The sequence below is a fragment of the Mobula hypostoma genome, chromosome 28 (assembly GCF_963921235.1).
Source record: "Mobula hypostoma chromosome 28, sMobHyp1.1, whole genome shotgun sequence".
Classification (NCBI taxonomy): Eukaryota; Metazoa; Chordata; class Chondrichthyes; order Myliobatiformes; family Myliobatidae; genus Mobula; species Mobula hypostoma.
In genome coordinates, this window is record NC_086124.1 from 11803613 (window position 1) to 11830314 (window position 26702).

Genomic DNA, 26702 nt, shown 5'->3' on the forward strand with positions numbered 1-26702 from the left:
GTGAGATTTGTTAACTTAGCGGCAGCAGTACAATGCAATACGTGATAATAGAGAGAAAAAAAAAATAAAATCAATTGCAGATGTATTGGCATGTGGCCAGGTGGTTAAGGCGTTTGTCAAGTGATCTGAAGGTCGCTAGTTCGAGCCTTGGCTGAGGCAGCGTGTTGTGTCCTTGAGCAAGGCATTTAACCACACATTGCTCTGCAACAACACTGGTGCCAAGCTGTATGGGTCCTAATGCCCTTCCCTTGGACAACATCGGTGGCGTGGAGAGGGAAGACTTGCAGCATGGATAACTGCTGGTCTTCCATACAAGTTTGCCCAGGCCTGCACCCTGGAAACCTTCCAAGGCGCAAATCCACGGTCTCACGAGACTAACAGATGCCTATATATATAAAATTAAAAATAGTGTATAAACAGAAATAATATGGAACAAAAAGTGAGGTAGTGTTCATGGATTCGATGTCCATTCAGAAATTGGATGGCAGACAACACGCACAAAATGCTGGTGGAACGCAGCAGGCCAGGCAGCATCTATAGGAAGAGGTACAGTCGACATTTCAGGCCCAGACCCTTCCTCAGGACATCACTGGATGGCAGAGATATCTTCCCTAACAAAATGGCAAATTTAAAGGGAACTCAGGAGAGATTACCTGCTGTGTTTAATGTCAACAGGTACAATGAGTTGAAAGGGAATGTAGGAAATGGACCCTTGTTGTTTTAAGGGGGCTAGCTCCTGTCAAAGTTCGGGGAGGGAGGCCACTTGGCCATCGAGTTCATTGCTGGGTGGGGGAGTGGGGACGGACAGTCCCAGTTGTGGAATTCAAACTCATAAATATTTCTCCTAAGTTCTGAGTGCCTTCAGTAATTGTAGACACTGTTACTGTATCCCTCTTGGTTTGAGTGTTTTTTTTTTAAAGACTCAAATAAAATAAAATTTTGAAATAAATATTTTTTTTAAATTGACTCACCTTTGCCCCATAATCTGCAAGCCACAAATTCCAGGTTGCAATCAATGGAGTCTCAAATCTTGCTGCAGATCTAATCTGCGGGGTCCAAGAGAGCCTGGCCACCTAACACAATCCGACTATCCTGTTGGAACTGGTCGATTTTGAAAATATAGACGAGGGTCTGAGGTCTGTGCAGCCAGAGTGATGACGTTAGCACCTTCAATGTTGAATGAAGCCGCCTGAAAGTGCACTAGAACTGTGATGAAACAATGGAATTGTGGACTCAAGATAACTAATGTACTTTTTCAGCACATTTTACTTACAGGCACAGTCAAGAGTACACCCAGCATCTCAGAGCTCGAAGAATTCTGGTCAAGTTCTGTGTGTTTCTTTAGAAAGCATTGTACAAGATGGTTGAGAACGTCAGTGCATCAGTGAATACAGAAGCTGGCAGTGTTTTTTCAAAACTCACAATTGTTTAATGTCATTTCCAGTACATGAGTGTAAAGGTGAACAGAATAATTGTTACTCCTGGTCCAATGCAGCACAATAAAAACACAATAAGGAACACAATAATAATTAAAAAACACAATAAATATAAGTACGTAAGATAGTTATATCAATATCGTAGAACGATTGTATGCATAAAGTGAGGCACGGGAGTATCTGCACGCAAGGTGACTCTGACAGGGAATGACAAAGTAGTGTCGGGGGTGGGTAGTGGGTGTTGATCAGTCTTACTGCTTGGGGAAAGCAATTGTTTTTGAGTCTGGTGGTCCTGGTGTGGATGATATGCAGCCTCTTCCCTGATGGGAGTGGGACAAACAGTCCGTGGGCAGGGTGAGTGGGATCCTTCATGAGGTTACTGGCCCTTTCCTGCCATTCGTTTTTTTGGGTTTTTCCCTCCGTTTCGAGGATGTCCGCGGAGAGTAAGAATTTCAGGTTGTATATTGTACACATTCTCTGATATTAAGTGGAGTTATCGATGGCAGGCAGGCTGGCACCAGTAAAGGGTTTGGTTTTCAACTCAGAATAGCAAAGGATGGCTGCAGCTTGGTTACTGAGAAAGCCCTTGAGCCATATTGAGCAATCCTGGTCATATTACGATCGAGGAACGTGTTTGTAGACCGGATATTGAACTTTTTGCTGTTGGACTCTGGCTATATTCCACCCAGATACAACACTGGGCGTCACGGGAGGTTGTTCCTGCCTGTGGCTAATGAACTTTGCAGCTCCTCCCGTGGAGGGTCAGACACCCTGAGCCAATAGGCTGGTCCTGGACCCATTTCCGTCTGGCATAGTTTGCATATTGTCGTTTGATTGTTTGTGGTTTTTGTATTGCTATATTTATGCTCTATTCTTGGTTGGTGCGGCTGTAACGAAACCCAAGTATGTCTATCTACCTATCTATCTATCTAACTGCATGGTAACCCATTTGGGCAATCAGCTACTGAAAGGTCAGCACTGACAGAACGTCTCAGTGCTCCACTAAGTGGCTTTGAAGAGTAAATATAACTCCCGAAAATGTTAGACTTTATATGCTAGAGTGAAAAGGTATGGATCTGATGAGGCACTGAATTTGAGAATTCCCTGCCCGCACCCCCCCATCACCTTTCTCATGATCTATTCAGTTCATCCTGCACTCACTCTGCCCCCGTCACCCTGTTTCTCTGGCCTGCCCACTTCCCTTATTTGACCGTGCTCCACCGCCTATCAGATTCCATCATCTGCTCAGCCCTCTGTCGCCTTCACATCACTCCGAGGCCTCAGTTGCAATTTTCACTTCTCCCTCCTCCAACTGCCTATCGTCCCCTTCACTTGGATCCACCTCTCATGGGATACCTCTTGCTCCATTTCCCACCCTCACTTTTTTATAGCAGCTATTTAATTTTGTTGACTAAGGTACAGTGTGGTGTAGGCCTTTGAGCCACGTGCCCAGCAACCCCAAATTTAATCCTGGCCTAATCACGGGGCAATTCACAATGCCCAATTAACGTACCGACTGGTAGGTCTTTGGGAGGAAACCAGAGCACCCGGAGGAAACCCATGCAATCAAGGGAAGGACGTGCAAACTCCTTACAGGCAGTGGCGGGAATTGAACCCTTGTCACCTGCTCTGTAATCCACTGTGCTAACCACTACGCTACCGCGCCACCCGTCTCCCCTCCCAAATCCAGGTGAAGAGTTTCAATCCAAAACAGTATGTGTCCGCTTTCCTCCACGCCCGCGGCGCGACCCGCTGAGTTCCTCCAGCATCTTGTTTGCTTCTGAGAAAGCGGGGCGCACAGGAAGTGAGAGTCAGCTGGAACTGGAAATTCATTATTCATACCACTGAGTGCTATTTGAGCTTTGACACATTTCTCTGTGATCACCATGACAAAGAAGGAGTGGTTAGGGGGTTTCCATACAGCTTCTTACAGGAATTATACTCACCCCTTTTTTTTTGGCATAAGTTCTACTTAGCACCAGCACAGTATAGGGAGCATAGTTACTGTTTCCTGAATGTGTGAAATCCAATTCTTTTCCCATTCAATCCAATCATTCATTGCTCTAACTTCCATTTCTAAGGCTGGCGCACCGTACTTAAGTTTCAGTTATTTTATTGTATGTATTAAGTTTAAAGTTTATCAGGAAACTCAACAAGGCATTGGAGCTCATCTGGTGTATTGATCACCTTCTCTGGAGTGTCTCAGTCCCAGCCACTCGATGTTTTTCCATCTGAGAAACTCGAGAAGCCCTAAAGCAAGACGAGAGCCGGCACAACTCACCAGGACACGCCGCCTGATCTGTTGCATTCCTCCAGCATTTTGTGTGTTGCTTCAGACTTCCCACACCTGCTCTCTCTTAGGTCTCCCGTCTCAAGGACTGAGCCTTGTTTTTTTTTTTATCTCCCTTATCCTGCACTATCCTTAGAAGGCTGCAGAGATTCGGCACAACAGCAAAAAACTTGACAAACCTCTACAGATGTGTAGCGGGGAATGTATTGACTGACTACATCACGGCCTGGTACAGAAACACCAATGCCTTTGAACGGAAAATCCTACAAAAGGTGATGGATTCGCCCAGCACATCACCCAACCATTGAGCACATCTATTTGGAACAGCGTCATAGGAAAGCAGCGTTCATCATCAAAAATCCCCACCACCCAGACCACATTCTTTCCTCATTGCTTCCATCAGGTAGGAGGTACAAGAGCCTCAGGACCCACACCACCAGATTCAAAAACAGTTGCTACCCCTCAACCATCAGGCTCTTGAACAAAGGGGAGGAGGAACGTCGACTCAGACCATGAGAGGCCTGCGTCGGGCATTTTCATGCCTTACAAGGCGCAGATTGGAAGTCTGTGTGGGGCGCCACTCCTCGCACAGATACTAGAGCAATGTGTGGTTAAGTGCCTTGCTCAAGGGCACAAACACGCTGCCACAGCTGAGGCTCGAACTAGCGACCTCGAGATAACTAGACGAACGCCTTAACCACTTGGCCATATGCCCAAAAGAGGGTATTTACACTCATCCATTGAGATGTTCCCGAAACCAATCATCTCACTTTAAGGACTCTTTCTTGTTATTTCATGCTCTTGTTATTTATTGCTATTTATTTATATTCGCATTTCAACAGTTTGTTGCCTTCTATGCCCTTGCATTGATCCTGTTTACATCTACTATTCTATAGATTTGCTGAGCATGCTGGCAGGAGATAGATGGTGAGGTTGATTTTGGGAAATAGGTGGTTAGAGTCATTATCATCTATGGATCGTTAATAGTGATTGTGAACTAATGATCCTTGTGGTTAGTCAATATCGCTCCACTGCAATGGACAGCAAGGAAGAACTAACTGTATTGCATGTGCAAACCTGAAGATTCACAGTGAGAAGTTGCAACTTACTTATTATAGTCAGCTAACTGACTGACTCCTTTTCCAGCACTGTGGCACCTGAGAATGGCAGGACAGGAGGAGACACATCTGGGGCAAGAATAACAATACGACAACTTGCTTTAACTTTGCTCACTCAAGCTGAAACATGCCCCATAAAACATGTTTTGCCCTGAAATCAATCCAACATTAGTACAATTGCAGAGGAAATTCGTTTTGTGCAAACATGCATTTACGAAAATACTCTATCTTTAGACTTTAGTTTCCTCTGTTTTAGTGATGAAACTTTCCCCCTCAGGTAGGAAATAGTAAAAACCATTGGAAAGGATTTTCATTCTCTTGTTCACTAAAGGTGCCCTCTCACGAAACGATCGGAATCCATCTTCCTGTAAACTGTCTGTTTCGTCATCACTTGGCAAGTACTCTGCTTCAATTAAGGGATGGAGACACTCATAATAAAGACACTTCACAATCATACCAATAAGGTAAGATAATGATATACCAATAAGTAGTAGACCTGCGTAGGGAGCAGTTAGAACTGGGTCTCTGTGGAGCCACCAAAATCCAGTGAGGATTCCACAATCCACTGCTATGAACGAGTGATAGATAATCTGTCTGCCGCGTGTTCTTCCCTCAGCGATATTAAGCCAAGTGAAATACAAGATCACGGCCACTGTACCTCGATAGAAGACCTCTTCTGGAAATCGTTTCATGAAGGTTGTGCCTTGTTGCCATGCCCAGAAGAACATCGGCAGCCACACGAGAGCAAAGTGCAAGAAGACGTACTGTCCGAACACAGTTGCAAACAAAGCAATGCTTATAATCCTGGGACAGGTGAGCAGCAGGTTACACAGGAGGTAAGTCACGGCTGACTTGAACCGAAGGGGCATTTTATCAGAAAGAGATGTGCGCAGACATTGGTGAAAGTCCAGGAGAGCCCAGGCGATGGAGAGGAAAGACGCCACAAGGGAGAAATCTGTGGAAATTGGATCAACAGTGAGCAGAAAATGCTTGAAAAGGTTAATTAATAAAACATATTTAAATACGGCAGAGCCAAGTGGAATGTTCTAACAAATGCCACACTCTTAGTCATAAGTTAACATTTTGAAGTCTCTACTAAGTCATAAGAGTTCGGAAATATGGCCTTTGAGCCAAGCTGGCAATACCAACCAAATACCCATCTAAGCTAGTCCCATGTCTCTATTTGGTCCATATCCTTCTAAATCTTTCCTATCTGTGTAACTGTTCACTTTCTTTCTTAAATAAAAGTTGTTACTGTACCTGCTTGAACCATTTCCTCTGGCAACTCACTCCATCTGTATTCCACCTTTGTGCATATACAAAGAACACCTCTGTGTTCTTTTCTAATATCTGTATGTCTGTGCACTTGTAATGCCACTGGAACACTGTAATTTCCTTTGGGATCAATAAAGTATCCATCTAAAAGGAATACTGCCCCTAGTTGTTGATCTTCCTGGGGCTTGAAAAAAGACCCAGTGCATTCACCCTATTTTTGCCCCTCGTGATATTATACACCTCTATAAGATTCTCTCTGCTACAAGCAGCTGTGGAGGCCATATCTTTTATGTATATTTAAGGCACAGGTTGATAGATCCTTGGTTGGTCGGGGAATGAAGGGATACGGGGAGGAGGCAGGAGACTGGGGCAAAGAGGAAAATTGGACCAGCCATGATGAAACGGCGTAGCAGACTCGATGGGCCAAATGGCCTAATTCCGCTCCTATTATCTTATAACATCTGCACTCCAAGAAAAAAAATTGTCCTAGCCCTCTCCCTATAATACAACACCCGTGTAAATCTTTTCTGCTCTTTTTCTAGTGTAATATCATTAGGATGACCAAAGCCGAACACAATACTCCAAGTGTGCCCCACCAGCATCTTATAAAACTGCAACGTTAACTTCCAGCTTCTATACTCAACAGCCTGACTGATGAAGCCCAGTGTGCCAAAAGCCCTCTTCACTATCCTGTCTACCTGTGATTCTACTTTCCAAGAACCATGTACCTAAACTCCAAGCTCACCGTTCTACCACACTCCCCAAGATACTACATTCACTGTGAAAGCCCTCCCCGATTTGTCTTTCCAAAATGCACATATCCGAGTAAAACATGGCTTTCCATTCATCAGCCAGTTACCCAGATGAACAGCCCCCTGTAATTTTTGATAAGCTTCTTCAACGTCCACAAAACCACCTATTTTCATGTGGCCTGCAAACAAAGTATGCCTTGTACATTCTTATGCTTACATTGGAGAAGATTCAAAGGAGGATCACGAAAATGATTCCAAGATTGAAAGGCTTGTCCTGTGAAGAACATTTGATGACTCTGGGCCTGTACTCACTGGAATTCAGAAGATATAAAGGGTGACCTAATTAAAACCTATGGAATGGTGAAAGGCTCCAATAGAGTGGAAGTGGAGAAGACGGTTCCTATGGGTGGGGGATGTCTAAGGCCAGAGGGCACAGCCTCAGAATAGGGGGTCGTCCTTTTAGAACAGAGATGAGTTGGAATTTCTTTAGCCAGAGAGTGGTGAATCTGTGGAATTTGTTGCCACGGGCAGCTGAGGAGGCCAAGTCTGTTGGTATACTTGAGGTAGAGGTTGATACATTCTTGATTAGTCAGGGCACAAAGGGACATGGGAAGAAGGCAGGAGATTGGGGCTGAGGGGAAAATGGATCAGCCATGATGAAATGTGAAACGGCCTACATCTTATGGTCAAATCAATGACAAGTACTAATGGGCCATGCACCAAATACACAGAGACACACCACTAACCATGGGCTCACAAACAAGAGGAAATCCTGTCCTGCCAAAGGGTTTCAGCCCAAAATGTCAACTGTACTTTCCCCCCCCCCCCGCCCCATATATGTTGCCTGGCTTGCTGAGTTCCTCCAGCATTTTGTGTGTTGCACCAATCATGGGCTTCCAGTCTGAGAACAAGCTCCAGCTATCACTCTCTGCTTTCTACCCTCAAGCCAATTGTGCATCCAAGTTAGTTAGCTCTCCCTGGATTCCATGCGATCTAACCTTCAGAGTAATTTCTGACACTTTATCAAAGCCCTTCCTGGAGTCAATATAGACGTGTACCACCCTGCCCTCACCCCACAATCAAAAAAAAAAATCTCAATCAAGTTCTTAAGACATGATATCCTATGATTTGCAGATGATACCACAGTGATGGGGCTCAGCGGCAAAAATGATGAAACTATGTACAGGGAGGAGGTCAAACACCTAGAGAGCTGGTGTAGGGATAACAACTTGATGCTTAATGTCACCAAAACCAAGGAGATGATTGTCGATTTCAGACGGTCTCAGCCTGAGCACACACCCCTCAGCATCAGCGGCTCCACAGTGGAGAGAGTGGAAAACATCAAGTTACTTGGGGTGCAGATCTCGGACAATCTCACCTGGTCCAGGAACACCACTGGGATTGTGAAACGGGCCCAGCAGAGATTGCACTTTCTGAGGAAGCTTAAAGAAGCATCACTCCCCACTAACATCTTAACTACATTCTACAGAGGCGTGGTTGAGAGTGTGCTGACCTTTTGCATCACAACCTGGTACTCCAGCTGCAGTGCTGTCGACAAAAAAGCCTTGCAGAGGGTGGTTAGGGGAGCAGAGAAGGTTATTGGGGTCTCCCTACCTTCTGTCCAAGACCTCTTTCAGAGTCGATGCCTCCAGAAGACACAGTACATCATTAAAGACCCCTCACACCCTCTCCATGAACTGTTTATTCTTCTGCCATCAGGCAAACGTTACAGGAGCATCAAAACTAAAACCACAAGGCTACTAAACAGCTTCCTCCCACAGGCAGTCAGACTGCTAAATAGCTGCTCCACCTGACTCTGCTTTGGACACTTTTAACTTGCACTGGACACTTATAACTGATTTTAACTGACATGTGGCTGTTGTGTTTTACTATTTATTGTTACGTTTGTTATGTTATGATTGCACTGCCCCTGAGAAACGCTGTCTCATTCTGCCCTGCAGAGCTAATGCATGGTTAGAATGACAAAGTTTTTTTGAATCTTGAATCTTTGAAGAAATTCATGCTGATCAAACATAGCATTAAAAACCCTAACAAAGCCACACTGACCCAATTCCCTTTTTGTTTTGCTACATGCCTTCTTAACTAAAGACACAACATATACTACTCTTGTCTTCAGGAACTCCACCCCACGCTAACCATGATGCAGGCATGCCTCCCACAATTTCTTCTCGAGCCTCTCGCATTGCTCTTGGATGCATCCAGTCAGGTACTGGAGATTTGTTTCAAGATGTCCAGCACCTCGTCTACTGTAACGCAGACTATCCCCAAGAAATTCCCATTAACATCCCTAGAAAGTCTTCCGGTCTTTCTTAAAAAGACAAAGGAGAAACATTCATTGAGGATCTTGTCCATCTCTTGTCCACTTCAGTCTTTGAGGGACCCTACTCTCTTTCTACTCTTTTTCTCTTAATATACTTGTAAAATATATTTTGATTCACCTTAACCTTTTCTGCCAAAACTATCTCATGTCTCTTTTGCCTTCCTGATCTCTTCCTATGTTCCCTGTACACTTGACCCCTGCTGCCTGTACTTGACCTATTGCCACCTCCTTCTTCTTGACCAGGTTCTCCCAACACCTGCCAGCCTTGCCCTTCATTCTAACTTCTGCTGTATTCTTCTTGTTCCTTTCCACGCCTTGTGGCGCATTGGCTGGCATTTTTGGCATTTCCATAGCATTTGACTGTGTTGTGTTTTTTTTTAACCTCGACCCTCAACCCAACATGGATATAAAGTGTGCAAGGAGCCCGCTGGATTCAAACCGGCCGGCCTACTGCTGTACTCTTGCTTCTAAAGATGTTTTTTTAAACTATTCCATGAACATTACTGCCTCAGGTTGGTAAACCACTGACAGGACATTTTACAGGAATTCATGTGCAGGACAGCCAACCCAAGTGAAGCCCTGGAGCTAATCTCCAGTGAGAAGAGCTTAGAAAAATAGTGGGCTGGGCCGGCTGGTGGCGCAACGACATCAGCGCCGGACCTGGGAGCGGAGATTCCCGGGTTCGAAACTAGTCGGGTCCGCTCCCGAGTACGCTTTCCATCTGTGCCGGGTTGAGTGTTGAGATCGCAACTCGACCTCATAAAGGGAAAAATACTGCGAAATGCCTGCGTGAGAAATGGCATGCCACACAGTCTCTCTCTTTCGCTCCGCGCCTTGTAAAAGCCATGAAAAATCCATCATCACGGACGCACAGACTCGCAAGCAGGCACACCCCAAAAAAAATAAATAAAAGAAAGAAAAATAGAGGGCTACGGGTAAGCCTAGGTAGTTCTAAGGTAAGGACATGTTCAGCACAGCTTTGTGGGCCGAAGGGCCTGTATTGTGCTATAGGTTTTCTATGTTTCTATGAGAACTTCCATAATGTGAAGATAATTTTTGAGCAGGTGGGAATGGGTAAGATGTGACCTTAATAATAGAGTTAAGCATGTATGAGGAAACTAGTGTGGCGAAATTTGTGACCAGATTAGTACGGTGAAAGATATGGTTCTGAATGTTGAAGTACTGCATTACGAAAGCAAAATGAATTTGAAGACAGGGTGTGCTTCAAAGGGTTAGCTGACTGTATGGAGATCCCAGTCAAGACCGTCCTTGCCCTGATCAGCTTCAGGTTTTCTGTACAAATACTGATTCCTGTCTGTGTAATTAGGATGTTTTCTACTTTCTCCATACCTAGTATAAAAATTGATCCACAGAGGCATCCCATCTCCACCACACTTACTCCACTAGCTCTCTTCCAACTCCAGAGACACTGAAGATATAAAAAGCACCTCTTTGAGACCATTGTCAGTTTAGCTCTATCTTGGTAATGCAGACAAGCAAAGTGCTGTTGCCTGTACTTCTTCTAATCACTTCACTCAGTACATTGCTCATTGTTCCTCTTTTCAAGAATTTCTTCACAAGGAGAAGATATAATCGGCGTGCTTATATTATTGAACCAATATCCGGAGTGTGTTAGCGGGGTGGTTAAGTTACTGGACTTAACCAGGGTTCGGGGTGTAGCAACACAGTAGTTAAGCCACTGGACTAGTATATCAAGGGTATGGTAACATAACCCTCCTGAACTCATAATACTGCTGCTTATGAGGAGAGCGCTGGAGTGGGGGGGGGTTCTTTGGGGTTCTAACATTTAACTGTCATTCATTCTTTGGGTCACTCCTCTGTTTTTGTAGATGTTTGCGAAGAAAAAGAATTTCAGGATGTATATTAAATATTCTCTGACATTAAAAGTACCGATTGAAACCTATTCTAGGAGGGTCTGGGCCCGAAACGTCGACTGTTTACTCTTTTCCTGGTCTGCTGAGTTCTGCCAGCATCTTGTGTGTGATGCTTTGCTAAGTTAATGGTTAAGTGGAACGCTATCTCGCTACTATGAACCCTACCTCACTACCTTTTTTTTATTTATGCACTATTTATTTAACTATTTAATATCTATCTGACTGTAATTCCCAGTTTACTCTTCTCTCTCTATTATCGTGTTTTGCTGCCGCAAAGTTGACAAATTTCACGAAGTACGCTGGTGATATTAAACCCGATTCTGAAGTTACTGGACGAGCTTGTAGGGTATGCCAACGAGATGGTTTAGTTACTTAAGCAGCATCCAAGGGTGTTGTTAGTTAATTTACTGGATTAGAATCCAACATGTTATAACACTTTGGTATCCGGAGGGAGGAGAAGATGGTGGCGTGACGCAGCGCACGCGGCTGTTCCGAATGAATATTGATTGTGTGTAACTAGGGGCCGTGCACAATCAGGATTTGATGGAGACAGCCGTGAGAAGCACAGAGGAACATCTGGAGTAATTTCTGAAATGCTCGCTTCGCTGCCGCTGCTACTGTGCGATCGAGAATCTCCGGAGACGAAGGCCCCAAATCCTCGGCTTTGGGTATCGCCTGTTGCCGGGGCCGGGGTCGAAGCGCTCGGCAGAGATGGTGCTCAGCGCTCGGTGTCGGAGAGCTGGTCGGAGGCTCAGAGTTTTTCGGACGGACTCGGAGTTGGACTGTGGTCGGATGCTTCCGGGATGCACCAGCAAGTCGGCGGCGCTGGAGGTTTATCGTCTGCGTGAGATGATGGGACTTTCGAGAGACTTTGAGACTTTTACTGTGCCATGGTCTGTTCTTATCAAATTACAGTATTGCTTTGCACTGTTGTAACTATGTTATAATTATGTGGTTTTTGTTAGTTTTTAAGTCGGTTTGTCATGTGTTTTCATGATATCATTCTGGAAAAACATTGTATCATTTCTTAATGCATGCATTACTAAATGACAATAAAAGAGGACTGCGTGTCCTCATAATCATAATCAAGATTCTAATTCTGGAAAATAAGTTTCAGTTCCCCTGCTATAAGAAAAAAGCCATTACAATGGAAAGAGTGTAAAGAAGATATAGGAGGATGTTGCCAGGACAAGAGGCTAGCCAAGGCTATGTCATTTTTCCTTGCAACATAGGAAAATCAGGGGGTGACCTTATAAGTGTTTAGAATTACGAGAAGTGTAGATAAAGTGTGCTGGCGCGTGGCCAAGTGGTTAAGGCATCGGTCTAGTGATCTGAAGGTCGCTAGTTTGAGCCTCAGCTGAGGCAGCGTGTTGTGTCCTTGAGCAAGGTACTTAACCACACATTGCTCTGCAACGACACCAGTGCCAAGCTGTATTGGCCCTAATGCCCTTCCCTTGGACAACATCGGTGGTGTGGAGAGGGGAGACTTGCAGCATGGGCAGCTGCCGGTCTTCCATACAACCTTGCCCAGGCCTGCGCCCTGGAAAACTTCCAAGGCACAAATCCACGGTCTCACGAGACTAACAGATGCCTAAATAAAAAAGACAAAGTGGATGGCACAGTCTTTAGGGTACAGGAGTCCAAAACCGGGTGGTATAGGTTTACAGTGAGAGAGGACCTGACAGGCAAATCTTTCATGCTGAGGGTGGCGTGTATATAGAACAAGCTGCCAGAGGAAGTGGTTAAGGCAGGTACAATGGTAACATTTAAGGAGCACTTGGATAGTTGCAGGGAGGGGCAGGGCTTGGAGAGGTACGGGCTAAACACAGGAAAATTGGTGGGCGTCGTGCTGGAATGGACTGGTTGGGTAAAAGAGCCTGTACCCTTGCTGTATTGTTACATGACCCCGTGAATCCTACAACTGCAACGGAAGCACTTACATTTAATTAAACATATTTGGAATGTTAAACTACTATCAGCAACGGTGACCATGAAAACCTTAAGACCATTAAGATACAGCAGCAGAATTAGGCCATTTGGCCCATCGAGTCTGCACCGCTATTTCATCATGGCTGATCCATTTTCCCTCTCAGCCCCAATCTCCTGCCTTCTCCCTGTATCCCTTCACACCCTGACCAATCAAGAATACATCAACCTCTGCTTAAGTATACCCAATGATTTGGCCTCCACAGCCGCCTGTGGCAACGAATTCCACAGATTCACCACTCTCCGGCTAACGAAGTTCCTCCTCACCTCCGTTCTAAAAGGCCACCCCTCTATTCTGAGGCTGTGCCCTCTGGTCTTAGACTCCACCACCATTGGAAACATCTTCTCAAAGCACTGATTTGTCAGAAAAAGTCACCTAATTTACTGATTCATTTAGATAAACAAAATCCAGCCAGGCAGTTATACACACTTCCAGACCCAGCACAGCTTATTAACTGCCTTCTGCTTCAGCACAGCCACCCGTTCAGTGTGAATTCCGAACAGGAGAAAGCCTGCAGATGCTGGAAATCCAAGAGAAGCACACAAAATGCTGGAGGAACATCTATGGAAAACGATAAATAGCCGACATTTTGGGCCGAGACACTTCATCAGGACCAGAAAGGAAGAGGAGGTCAGAATCAGGTGGGTGGTAGGTGACAGACGAAACCGAGAGAGGGGGAAGGGTGAAGTAAAGAGCTGGGAAGTTGATTGGAGAAAGAGATAAAAAGGGCTGGAGAAGGGGAAATCTGATAGGAGAGGACTGTAGACCATGGAAGGGAGGGAAGGGGGAAGACCACCAGAGGGAGGAGATAAGCAGGTAAGAAGAGAAGTGAGGAAATGGGAATGGGGGAATGGTGAAGGAGTGGGGAAGTCTGAGAAATCAGGTTGGGGGCTCCACAGGCGGAATACAACGTGCTACTCCTCCAACCCAAGTGTGGCCTCATCGCGACAGTAGAGGCGGCCGTGGACAAAAGTGTGAACGAAATGGCAGCTCAGCCAACAAGGTGACTGAACAAGTTAATTAAACACTTACACTGGTGAATCTCCGCGTGATTCCTCTGCATAACGATGTAGAGCATTAATGCGAGTTGAGGAGCACTTTCAAAGATGCTCTCAAAGAGTCGTAGCATGCTGATATCACAGACCAGGTAAATGGCGTACTGTGCACCCATGGCCTCGCCCTCTCTGATTACTCGGAAGCCTACCTCCAGTGCCGTTACGTACCTGAGGGAAAAATAATTCAAATGATAAAACCAACATACCATGTTTCTCAAATCTTCAGGATGCAGACAGGAAAAACCATTCAGCTCAAGCCCACTAATCAACTTCAGATGCCTACAGTTCCTACAGCATTAGGCTATGCCTTAGGGTGCCACGGTAGCATAGTGGTTAGTGCAACAGTATTACAGACTGGGGCGTTCTGGGGCTCTGAGTTCAATTTCGGCGCTGGCTGTAAGGAGTTTGTACGTTCTCCCCGTGAATCGCGTCGGTTATCTCCCAGTGCTCTGGTTTCCTCCCACAGTCTAAAGGCGTACCGGTTAGTAGGTTGATTGATGATTGTAAATTATCCTGTGATTTCTTCTCACTGCCCGTTACACCATTGGCGTTTAGGGCAGCCATGAAGATCCTCCATCTCTGGCGGTGTCCAGGGCTTCCTTCATCATGTCAGTAGCTTCCTCTTGGTTTTCACTCCTGTCAGTCATGCAAGTCCCGGGTGTAGACCCAAGAATACCATCACACTCAGATGTAGAAGGATTCTTCACTGCTGTTTCCATAAGAATTTTGTTTCGCCAGTCAGCATTGGTAGCCGAGCTGAACCCCCAAATCTGGAGGACCGGTGGACCACTCTTAGTCTGGCCTCTACCCTTTGACCTGTTTGGCATGGGTGACCCTACCAAGAGCTAAAGCATAAAGCCCTGACTCTAGCCAACATAGCTCTCGGGGTCACTGAGGCACACAAGCCTCCAAACCCAACGACAAGGTTGTGGTCCTGTTGGAGGATCCTTTGATTCGGCTGGGGTTGAACAGGCGAGTTGCTGGGTGGCACAGGACCTGTTCTGTGTTTTATCTCTATATATAAAATAATGAAAACTAATGCAGTCTTCTGCAGGTACTTTTCGACATTGGGAAATGTCAGCTGTGTTTCCTTCAGGCCGGTTCTTCAACCCTCCATCTGCAGGAATCAGCCTCCGCATCAACCCCAGGACTTAAGCAAAGATCTGATACATGATCTGCAAGAAAATTGGATTGATATTCTGCACAGCTCAACATAATTTACTCATTTTTAAATTGTGGGTTTAAATAACCCATTTTGTCAGAAAAGGGGGAGAAAAAGCTCCATCTCTTACGACACAACCATCTTCCCGAAGAGACAGAGGAAAGTAAGGCATCCCGCCCCCCCACAACTTAGCCGCATTTCACAGGAGCACCATTGAGAGCATCCTGGCAAGCTGCATCTCCATCTGATATGGGCACAGACGAACATCGGACTGTAAGTCCCCACAAAGGGCTGAGAGGATCATAGAGATCTCCCTACCATCCATCGGGAATGTCGCGTACATACGGCCCTTAGTAGTATCAAGGATCCCACCCATCCATCCAGCATCCTCTTTGACTTCCTACCATCAGGCAGGGGATCTGATGCATAAAAACAAGAACGGTCAGGGCGGGGAACAATTTCTTCCCTCGGGCCATTAGGCTTCTGAACTTGCTGCCACATTGCATTCAAAGTGTCACTGGTTAATCATTTCTGATCCTTACAATATTTAATCTGTGCACTCTAGTTTGTTTATTTCTGTGCAACCCATCTGTAGATTTCTTCCTTAATTTTGTAAGTTATTCTGTGTCATATGTACTACTGTGCTTTGCACCCTGACCCAGAGGAACGTTGTCTTGTTTGACGGTATCCATGTACAGGTATTACATTAAATGACAATAAGCTCAATTTGACTTGACTTAAAGCACTTTACAGCCAATGAATTACCGACGTCTCGTGTTGGAAGCAAACGGTCAAAAAGTCCCACAGACAGAAATGAGAAGATTACCCACATTAGTGGCTTCACTCGATTGGTTAAGAGATAACGAATTACTGGAAAAGCATCTGCCAAATCTGCCTTTTGGTTCTTCTACCAAAGTGCATGACCGTATGCTTTCTGACACCGTGTTCCTTCTGGCACTCTTTTTGCTCCAAGCTCAAGCTGCAGCATGTGGAGCCTCTACAGATGTGAGGAGGATGTTATGAGAATGCAGGGTGACTTGGACAGGCTGGGTGAGTGGGCAGATGCATGGCAGATGCAGTTTAATGTGGATAAATGTGAGGTTATCCACTTTGGTGGTAAGAAAGGGAAGACAGATTATTATCTAAATGGAGTCAAGTTAGGAAAAAGGGAAGCACAACGAAATCTGGGTGTTCTTGTACATTAGTCACTGAAAGCAAGGATGCAAGTACAGCAGGCAGTGAAGAAAGCTAATGGCATGCTGGCCTTCATAACAAGGGGAATTGAGTATAACAGCAAAGAGGTCCTTCTGCAGTTGTACAGGGCCCTGGTGAGACCACACCTGGAGTACTGTGTGCAGTTGTGGTCTCCAAATTTGAGGAAGGACATTCTTGCTAATGAGGAAGTGCAGCATAAGTTCACGAGGTTAATTCCTGGGATGGCGGGACTGTCATATGTTGAAAGATTGGAGCGACTGGGCTTGTATACTCTGGAATTTAGAAGGATGAGAGGGGATCTGATTGAAACATATAAGATTATTAAGGGATTGGACACGCTGGAGGCAGGAAGCATGTTCCCGCTGATGGGTGAGTCCAGAACCAGAGGCCACAATTTAAGAATAAGGGGTAGGCCATTTAGAACAGAGTTGAGGAAAATCTTTTTCACCCAGAGAGTGGTGGATATATGGAATGCTCCGCCCCAGAAGGCTGTGGAGGCCAAGTCTCTGGTTGCTTTCAAGAAAGAGATGGATAGAGCTCTTAAAGATAGCGGAATCAAAGGTTATGGGGATAAGGCAGGAACTGGATACTGATTGTGGATGATCAGCCATGATCACAGTGAATGGCGGTGCTGGCACAAAATTCCAGAGGAACTCAGCAGGCCAGGCAACATCTATGGAAAAGAGTAAAGAGTTGACGTATCAGTCCAAGGCCCTTCATGAGGACTGGAAAAAAGAGAGAAGTCAGGGCAGGAATGTGGGGGCAGGGGAGGGGAGGAAGTAGACTGGATATAACAATTTCAGCTGGCAAAATGCAAATACAAACACAATACTACACCTGTAGTACAATAAATTCTTGGATATATTAAACATGCATCTGCTTTCTATACCTATTCACATTATGATCTTAAAGGACATTGACATCAGTGGCAATGCAAACATTTCATGTCCATCTCTAATGGCCCATCAGAACAGGGTGCCTTGCTGACCGATTTATTATAGTTATTGTTCTATTGGATTAGATTAGATTCAACTTTATTGTCATTGTGCCAAGTACAGATACAAAGCCAATGAAATGCAATTAGCATCTGACCAGAAGTGCAAAGAATATTGTTATTTACAAAATAACTGCGAATAAAAAAAGTGCTACAGCTCACAAATATAAAAGTACTGAGACAGTACAATATGGATGCAATACTGCTTAGTGCTGTGATGAGAGGTTCAGCAGGGTCACAGCCTCAGGGAAGAAGTTCTTCCTGTGCCTGCTGGTGCAGGAGCGGAGGCTCCTGTAGCACCTACCGGATGGGAGGAGAGTAAAAAGTCCATGGTTAGGGTGAGATGCATCCCTGATAATGCTTTTCACCCTGCCCAGGCAGCGTTCATGGTGAATTTTCTCAATGAAATGGTTCTCAATTTATAGCATATGCCCGCAAGAAAATGAATTTCAGGGTTGTGTGCGGTGTCATGTTTTGATAATAAAGTTACTTTGAACCTTCAGAGGCCAGGTAAGAGTCAACCATCCTAGGGTGGGCAAGGCAAAGACAGCAGAGTGGACTTCCGGGGTCGAGTATGGAGTGAGTCGGTGCGTGTGAGTGTGGCTCCCGATTTTTATTGAAAATCTACCTGTTTATCTTTGCCATATGCTCGAGACCATTGTGAACAACGGGGGACATAGCTGGTCATTGAAATGGCAAGTAGAATGTACCTTCGAAGTAAAACTGGGGAAAAAGATAGCGAAGCCTCGAGCAAGAAGGCGGATGTTACAGTAATGGCGCCGTTGCACGCTGCTGGAGCTGAACCCGGACCTGCGCTACCCGATGACTTGGAGAGCCTTCGTTTAAGTACTTATTTCTGACATGACGCAAGCAGTGCATTCTGCCCTAAAAAGAGAACCTGAAGATGCTTTATCACCAGCGAATGCTACCATGGAACAAATTATGTCTGTTTATGAGTCACACGACGAACGCATTTGTGAGGCTGAAGACGGCCTGAATGATTACAGTGACCGACTGGTGAGCGCCGAAGCCGCCATTGCAGCGTTGCTGAGCAAAAACGCATTTCTGAAGGAAAAGCTTGATGACCTCGAAAATCGGTCGTGGAGATCCAATTTGAGAGTGGTCGGCATTCCTGAAAATTTGGAAGGTTCGGACCCTGTTAAATTTATGACCGAGTTTTTTGATGAAGTGCTGGGGACAAATTTTTTCCCAAGTCCTCTCGTACTTTCGCGTGCTCACCGAGTCGGACATAAACCATCCGGTGTCTCTGGAGCCAAGCAAACGAGACCAAGAACGTTCCTGCAAACAACAGGAATTCTGCAGATGCTGGAAATTCAAGCAACACACATCAAAGTTGCTGGTGAACGCAGCAGGCCAGGCAGCATCTGTAGGAAGAGGTGTAGTCGACGTTTCAGGCCGAGACCTTTCGTCAGGACTGCGTTCACCAGCAACTTTGATGTGTGTTGCTTGAATTTCCAGCATCTGCAGAAGTCCTGACGAAGGGTCTCAGCCTGAAACATCGACTGCACCTCTTCCTACAGATGCTGCCTGGCCTGCTGCGTTCACCAGCAACTTTGATGTGTGTTGCAAGAACGTTCCTGGTTTGCTTTCACTACTTTCAAGATAAGCAACGCATCATCAATAGACGGAAGCAGGAGCCGTATTTCCGCAGACGTCGCGTGTTTTTTTATGAAGATTTTAGTGCGGAGCTGGGTAAAAAACGAGCAGCTTTCAAGGAGGTGAAATCCCTGCTTTACGGGAAAGGGGTCAGGTTCGGTCTCTTGTATCCTGCCCAGCTCCGGGTCACGCATGAAGGTAAAAAGCATTATTTCCATACACCAGGGGCGGCCAAAGAGTTTTACCATTCGCGCTGGGGAGAAGAAGAACGAGAAGAGCAATGACTTTTTTTTTTAGGTTATTCATGCAGCATGGAAGGGGCCTCATGCCGAGGCAAACTGTTAATTTTCACAATCCACTTCTTTGTTCATTTTTTCCAGTTTAATTTGTGGAACGCGATCGGGTCGAACTGCTATGCTGCCGAAACTGATTAACAAAAGCTTTCAACCAGCAAAATGTAAATATTTGGGATTTGTATCTCGGGCGTTTAAGTTGCCCAGAGTTTTTTTTTTGTTTTTAATGCTTAGCTTGACCTGTGTCATCTTTAGCCTATATGTTATATTAAAGGTAGTATAAGTGATAGGATAAATGTTAAGGAGGGGAGCCACCCTAGATTAGATTGAAAGTTGGGCTGTATGGGGAACGCCTTGGAAGTTTTTTGTCAGGTACTGCCTGCGATCATCCTCAATTGGGGAGGTAGATCTAGGCTTCGGGGGTTAATTGGGTTTTTTTGTTGTTTGTGTAAAGGGGTGGGGCGAGTGTTTTGGGGGATTACCATGGCAATTTATTCTTTTGTGTGTTACGGATTGATCAGACTTTCTTTTCATTGTGCGTTATTGTGTGCAACTTATACCCTTGCACTGTTTTGGATTGTAGGCCCTGTGTGCCTTTTGATATGGTTAACGTGAGTGCTGCTGATGGAGGCCACCCTGTGAGGTTTATTTCTTGGAATGTAAAGGGGCTCAATGGTCCGGTTAAAAGAGCTAAAGTTTTCTCTCATCTCAAACAATTAAAAGCAGATATTCTATTTCTACAAGAGACACATTTAAGAGTGGAGGACCATAATAGACTTCGTAAAGCATGGATTAGTCAGGTTTTTCATTCCAGATTTAATAGTAGGTCCAGGGGGGTGGCAATATTAATCACCAAAAGAATGCAGTTCACACCATCTGATGTAATCAGTGATCCTAATGGTCGCTTTATTATAGTCTCTGGTTCTCTCTTTCAGATACCTGTTATTTTGGTAAATGTTTATGCACCTAATTGGGACGATGTCCAATTTGCAAATAGGGTTGTGTCATTAATACCTAACCTGAATACACATAAGCTAATCTTTTCCAGAGATTTAAACTGTGCTATTGATCCACTGCTTGATAGGTCTTGCCCTAGGGGAACATTTTCAGGTATGGCAAAAGCCTTCTCGATGTTTATGCAACAAAATGGTTATATGGATCCTTGGAGATTTTTGAATCCATCAGTTAGGCAATTCTCTTTCTTCTCTCTCATGTTGACCACTCCTATTCCAGGCTAGACTATTTCTTTATAGATAACTCCTTGATACCAATGATTAGACAAATTGAATACACTGCTATAGTTATATCTGATCACTCGCCCGTGAAACTGGACCTAAGTTTTCCTTTAAACGTTAGAGAACGGCCTCTGTGGAGACTTAACCCCCTTTTGCTTTCTAATGAGAAATTTTGTAGTTATATATCGGCTAACATTGACACATTCTTCGAGACTAACAAAACTGAGTCGGTATCGTACTCTTTACTTTGGGAAACTTTAAAAGCTTACTTGAGGGGTCAAATAATATCTTATACTTCACATGCCAATAACGAGCGTAGGAAGGAAATGCAAGTGTTATTGCAATCTATTTCGGACCTGGATAGAAAATACTCTGAGGCACCCACTGCGGAATTATATAAAAGCTGGGTTGATTTCCAAGCGAAGTTTAATCTTCTAACTACAAACCTATCAGAACAATTAATTCTTAAGACACGTGGCCTCTATTATGAATACGGTGACAAGGCGAGCTGGCTTATGGCTCATCAGTTGAAACGTCAAGCTGCATCACGACTTATTCCCAGATAAGAGACATGCACCAGAACTTGACAAGCAATCTAAAAGAGATTAATAACATCTTTGCAACTTTTTATTCCTCTCTGTATGCCTCAGAGTTCCCCTCAGAAAAAAAAAATATGGAACGTTTTTTAGATAATTTGGAAATACCAACTCTTGAACCAGAGGAGGTGGAGAACCTAGATCGGGCTCTTGGGCAGGAAGAGATTAATAATGCCATTATGGCTATGCAGAGTGGTAAGTCCCCAGGTCCTGATGGTTGCCCAACAGAATTTTATAAGGAATTTAAGGATAAGCTCATACCGGTCCTTCTAGAAGTGTTTCAGGAATCTTTGCAGAACGGCTCCTTACCCCCTACTCTTTCACAGGCATCTATTTCACTACTTCTTAAAAAGGACAAGGACCCAACTCAATGTGGATCATATCGCCCCCATCTCACTTTTGAATGTAGATGTGAAAATTTTGGCTAAAGTGCTTGCATGTCATTTAGAATGTCCCCTTCCCAAGATAATTTCAGATGATCAAACAGGTTTTATTAAAAATCGCTATTCTTTTTTTAATATCTGTCGACTGGCTGATGTGGTTTATTCACCCAGTGATTCTCCAAGTCCAGGGGTTGTTATCTCCTTGGACGCGGAGAAGGCGTTTGATAGAGTGGAGTGGGTATACTTGTTTAGTGTTTTGGAGAAATTTGGATTTGGCAGAATATTTATAGCTTGGGTTAAGCTATTATACCACTCGCCTTTAGCATGTATACAGACAAATTATTTTCGATCTGACTATTTCCCATTAACACGTGGCACTCGCCAAGGCTGCCCACTGTCCCCTCTTCTTTTTGCAATTGCAATTGAGCCTCTTTCTGTTGCACTTAAGTCAACTACATTATTTCAAGGTGTTAGAAGAGGGGACATGGAACACCGTGTTTCCCTATATGCTGATGACCTCTTACTTTATGTTAGCGACCCTGTAGGTAGTAGTCCTGCTATTGTGTCATTATTAGGTCAATTTGGAGCCTTCTCTGGCTATAAACTGAACTTCAAAAAAGCAAATGCTTTCCCATTAATAACTTGGCCCTACAGATCGGACAGGAATCCTTGCCTTTTCCTTTATCTCAAGATGGTTTTGTATACCTAAGAATACATATTACTCGCTCTTTTACATCTCTGTTTGAAGCTAACTACAGGCCTCAGGTTAGCCAAATGAAGGCTGATTTCGAGAGATGGCGCAGTTTACCCCTTACTATAGCTGGAAGAATTCAGTCAGTGAAAATGACTATACTTCCTAGATTTCTCTATTTGCTTCAGTGTTTGCCAGTTTTCTTATCTAAGTTATTTTTTAAATCAGTCGACCAAGCTATAACCTCCTTTATTTGGGAAAATAAGGTCCCAAGGGTCAGTAAGCACACTCTCCAAAGAGGTCGTGACGTAGGTGGAATGGGTCTTCCCAGCTTTATTCATTATTACTGGGCATCGAACATTCAAAAAGTATTATTTTGGCTTCACCGGCCAGATATAATCTGGTGCCTGCTTGAGTCACGGTCTTGCCACTCCTCGTCTCTCCCAGCTTTGGTGTATTCTTCCTTACCATTGAAATCCTCTCAATTCACATCTAACCCGGTCGTGCTCTCCACCCTCAAAATCTTTAATAAATTTCGCTGCCACTATAAGTTCATATCAGCTTCAGTTTTGGGCCCCATTCATAAAAACCATTTATTTCCTCCCTCCACATTCGATTCAGCTTTCAGACAATGGGGTTTGAATGGTCTTATGTGCATTAAGGATTTGTATACTGATAACATATTTGATAGTTTTGATAACCTGCGCGGTAAGTATGGCCTTCCGCATAATCATTTTTTAAAATACCTGCAGATTCGCCACTTTGTCAAGGAAAAATTTCCCTCTTTTCCTGTTCTACCACCTGCTATGTTATGGGAAAAATTCACTCTTAGCTTTAACAATAAGGGGCTGATCTCTGAACTATACTCTCAGCTGATGTCTTTGGGAGTTCAAGATCTAAACAAAACTAAGAGTAGGTAGGAGGATGACCTCGGTATGGATCTGGCAGAGGAATATTGGGCAAAAGTATTGAATAGGGCTCATTTCTGATCATCATGTGCTAGACTGGGGCTCATACAATTTAAAGTTTTACACAGGATACATTTAAGTAAAGCCAGACTTGCAGACATATACCCTGGGACAGGCGCTGGCTGTGACAGGTGTTCCTTCTCTCCGGCTGGTTTAGTACATGCATTTTGGTTTTGCCCTCGGCTTGATGACTATTGGGCACTGGTTTTTAAAATTATCAGTGAGGTTTTGGGGGTGACACTGAGACTTTGCCCGCTTATAACTGTATTTGGTGTGGCAGATGATGATTTGGGTTTAAATGCAAGCCAGTCGGATATCATTGCATTTACATTGCTATTGGCCCATAGGAGAATTTTGCTGGTTTGGAAATCTGCCACTCCCCCAACTGCTGCTGCTTGGTTAGAAGATGTAATGTTTTTTCTGAAATTAGAAAAGATTAAATTCACTTTCAGGGAGTCTGTGAAAAAGTTCTATTCGAAATGGGAACCTTTCTTATCATATTTTGGGAGTCTTAAGGAATTACCTACTAGTTGAGGGCATTTGATTGTACTTGGGAAGTTGCCTCCCATTTAACACGCACAGGGTGCTCACAGGGTGGTTGATGAATTGTAAATATGAGTGTATTTTGGATCATCTGACATGTTGCAGATATGTGTGAGCTGTCATCTTGAAGTAGTGTGGGGGTATGGTTGTGAAATGTCTGTACTTGTATTTGTGAATTGTTGTGTTGTAAAAATATTAGCTGCCATGATATGTTCGGGGAGGGCGGGTGGGATGGGGAGGTTTGTTTTGCAAAATGGAGGAAAACGTAACCATTATATATTCTGTATTGTGTCATTCCTTCAATAAAAATAAATGTTAAAAAAGACAGCAGAGTTAGGCAGATGGGTTTTGACAAGTCTTGTCAATAATATATTTTTTTTAACTATTGAGACACAGGCCCTGGCAATCCCCCGATTTAATCAGAGGACAATTTACAATGACCAGTGAACTTTGGACAGTGGGAGAAAACAGATGCGGTGGCGGGGTGAAATGTAGCAACTCTTTACAGACAGTGGCGGGAATTGAACCCGGGACCACAGTACTTATAAAGCGCTGGGCTAACCACTACACTCCCGTGATGCTAATACATTTCCTAAATTTTAAAATTCCCCGAGGTGCTGGTGGGATTACAACCTGAGAATCTGAATCAACGGTTTAGGTTCTGGATGTTAGTCCGGATATTAGACTGTTTGCCGTGACTGACCTGATCAGGAACCCCAGCTGCAACCAGTGTAACAGGCCCAAGACGCAGTCTCCTGGCGTGGTCTTCAACTTTGCTAACAGTCCGGAGTTGAAATAACTCTGCTGCTCCCGGTCCCCAGCGAACCAAAACCAGCTGAACAGTTGGACGACCGCCGAGCACAGCAGCGCCAGACTCAACACTATGCTGCCCCAAAAATAATCTCCGGCAAGGTAGAAGGAGATCATTACCCAGGCATCAGTCCCAAGGTCCAGAAGGAAAGTGCCCATACCGAGACCGATAAAGAACAGGTCGACAACAGAGAAACGAACCGCATTGTTCGAGTACATTTTTTTTGGTACAAAACTTCCGGGGAAAAGTTAACTGCTATTTATTCTGGAGCTGACTCTTAGTGTTCTCTGTAACATTTGCCCCTCCCGACATACTTCGGCTTCGTGTCGTCGCTGCCCGCTCTGCATAACTAACTTTCTTCCACTGTTAACTCACCAAAGGTCTTTTCATTCCTGTAGGGGAGACGAAACCAGACAAGAGTGGACACGGTTTAAATATTCCCTTTGGCACCCTCTAGTGTTATTTCCCAAACTTTTAAGAAAATCTTCCTGGAAGAAAACTCTCTTCCTGGAAGCTGTTGCTTATCTGCATCAAAATAGAATTGTTCATCGTGATCTCAAACCCGAAAACCTCCTCTAGGCGTCTCCAGCTCCAGATGCATTATTAGTCATAGTCATGGTCATACTTCATTGATCCCGGGGGAAATTGGTTTTCGTTACAGTTGCACCATAAATAATAAATAGCAATAACACCATAAATAGTTAAATAGTAATATGTAAATTATGCAAGGAAATTATGAAATAAGTCCAGGACCAGCCTATTGGCTCAGGGTGTCTGACCCTCCAAGGGAGGAGTTGTAAAGTTTGATGGCAACAGGCAGGAATGACTTCCTATGACGCTCAGTGCTGCATCTCGGTGGAATGAGTCTCTGGCTGAATGTACTCCTGTGCCCACCCAGTACATTATGTAGTGGATGGGAGACATTGACCAAGATGGCATGCAACTTGGACAGCATCCTCTTTTCAGACACCACCGTGAGAGAGTCCAGTTCCATCCCCACAACATTACTGGCCTTACGAGTGAGTTTGTTGATTCTGTTGGTGTCTGCCACCCTCAGCCTGCTGCCCCAGCACATGATAGCACTGGCCACCACAGACTCGTAGAACATCCTCAGCATCGTCCAGGAGATGTTAAAGGACCTCAGTCTCCTCAGGAAATAGAGACGGCTCTGACCCTTCTTGTAGACAGCCACAGTGCTCTTTGACCAGTCCAGTTTATTGTCAATTCGTATCCCCAGGTATCTGTAATCCTCCACCATGTCCACACTGACCTCCTGGATGGAAACAGGGGTCACCGGTACCTTAGCTCTCCTCAGGTCTACCACCAGCTCCTTAGTCTTTTTCACATTAAGCTGCAGATAATTCTGCTCACACCATGTGACAAAGTTTCCTACCATAGCCCTGTATTATGCCTTACCTCCCTTGCTGATGCATCCAACTATGGCAGAGTCATCCGAAAACTTCTGAAGATGACAAGACTCTGTGCAGTAGTTGAAGTCCGAGGTGTAAATGGTGAAGAGAAAGGGAGACAAGACAGTCCCCTGTGGAGCCTCAGTGCTGCTGATCACTCTGTCGGACACACAGTGTTGCAAGCACACGTACTGTGGTCTGCCAGTCAGGTAATCAAGAATCCATGATACCAGGGAAGCATCCACCTGCATTGCTGTCAGCTTCTCCCGCAGCAGAGCAGGGCGGATGGTGTTGAACGCACTGGAGAAGTCAAAAAACATGACCCTCACAGTGCTCGCTGGCTTGTCCAAGTGGGCGTAGACACGGTTCAGCAGGAAGACGATGGCATCCTCAACTCCTAGTCGGGGCTGGTAGGTGAACTGGAGGGGATCTAAGTGTGGCCTGACCATAGGCCGAGCAGCTCCAGAACAAGTCTCTCCAGGGTCTTCATGATGTGGGAGGTCAATGCCACCGGTCTGTAGTCATTGAGGCCGCTGGGGCGCGGCATCTTCAGCACAGGGACGAGGCAGGACGTCTTCCACAGTACAGGAACCCTCTGGAGCCTCAGGCTCAGGCTGAATACATGGCGAAGTACTC

General features: G+C 44.8%; 1 protein-coding gene across 1 annotated transcript; it reads right to left on the bottom strand.

The window, feature by feature from the left end:
- Window positions 1–1423: 1423 nt before the first annotated feature.
- LOC134338874 (XK-related protein 8-like) lies at window positions 1424–25020 on the bottom strand. Its single transcript, XM_063035030.1, has 3 exons — window positions 24550–25020; window positions 14127–14317; window positions 1424–5799 (listed from the first exon to the last, which is right to left on the bottom strand). Exons 1-3 carry the CDS (start codon window positions 24873–24875, stop codon window positions 5075–5077), a joined length of 1242 nt encoding a protein of 413 aa, XP_062891100.1. The 5' UTR covers window positions 24876–25020; the 3' UTR covers window positions 1424–5074.
- Window positions 25021–26702: the final 1682 nt, after the last annotated feature.

Bases quoted from the DNA above. Each gene is read 5' to 3' on its own strand.
- LOC134338874 (XM_063035030.1), bottom strand. From the start codon at position 24,875: ATGTACTCGAACAATGCGGTTCGTTTCTCTGTTGTCGACCTGTTCTTT. The intron at 14,318-24,549 runs GTCAGTCACGGC...TTTTTCCCTCAG, and splicing joins CAGCTGGGGTTCCTGATCAG to GTACGTAACGGCACTGGAGG. The intron at 5,800-14,126 runs GTAAGTGTTTAA...CAATTTCCACAG, and splicing joins TCACGCGGAGATTCACCAGT to ATTTCTCCCTTGTGGCGTCT.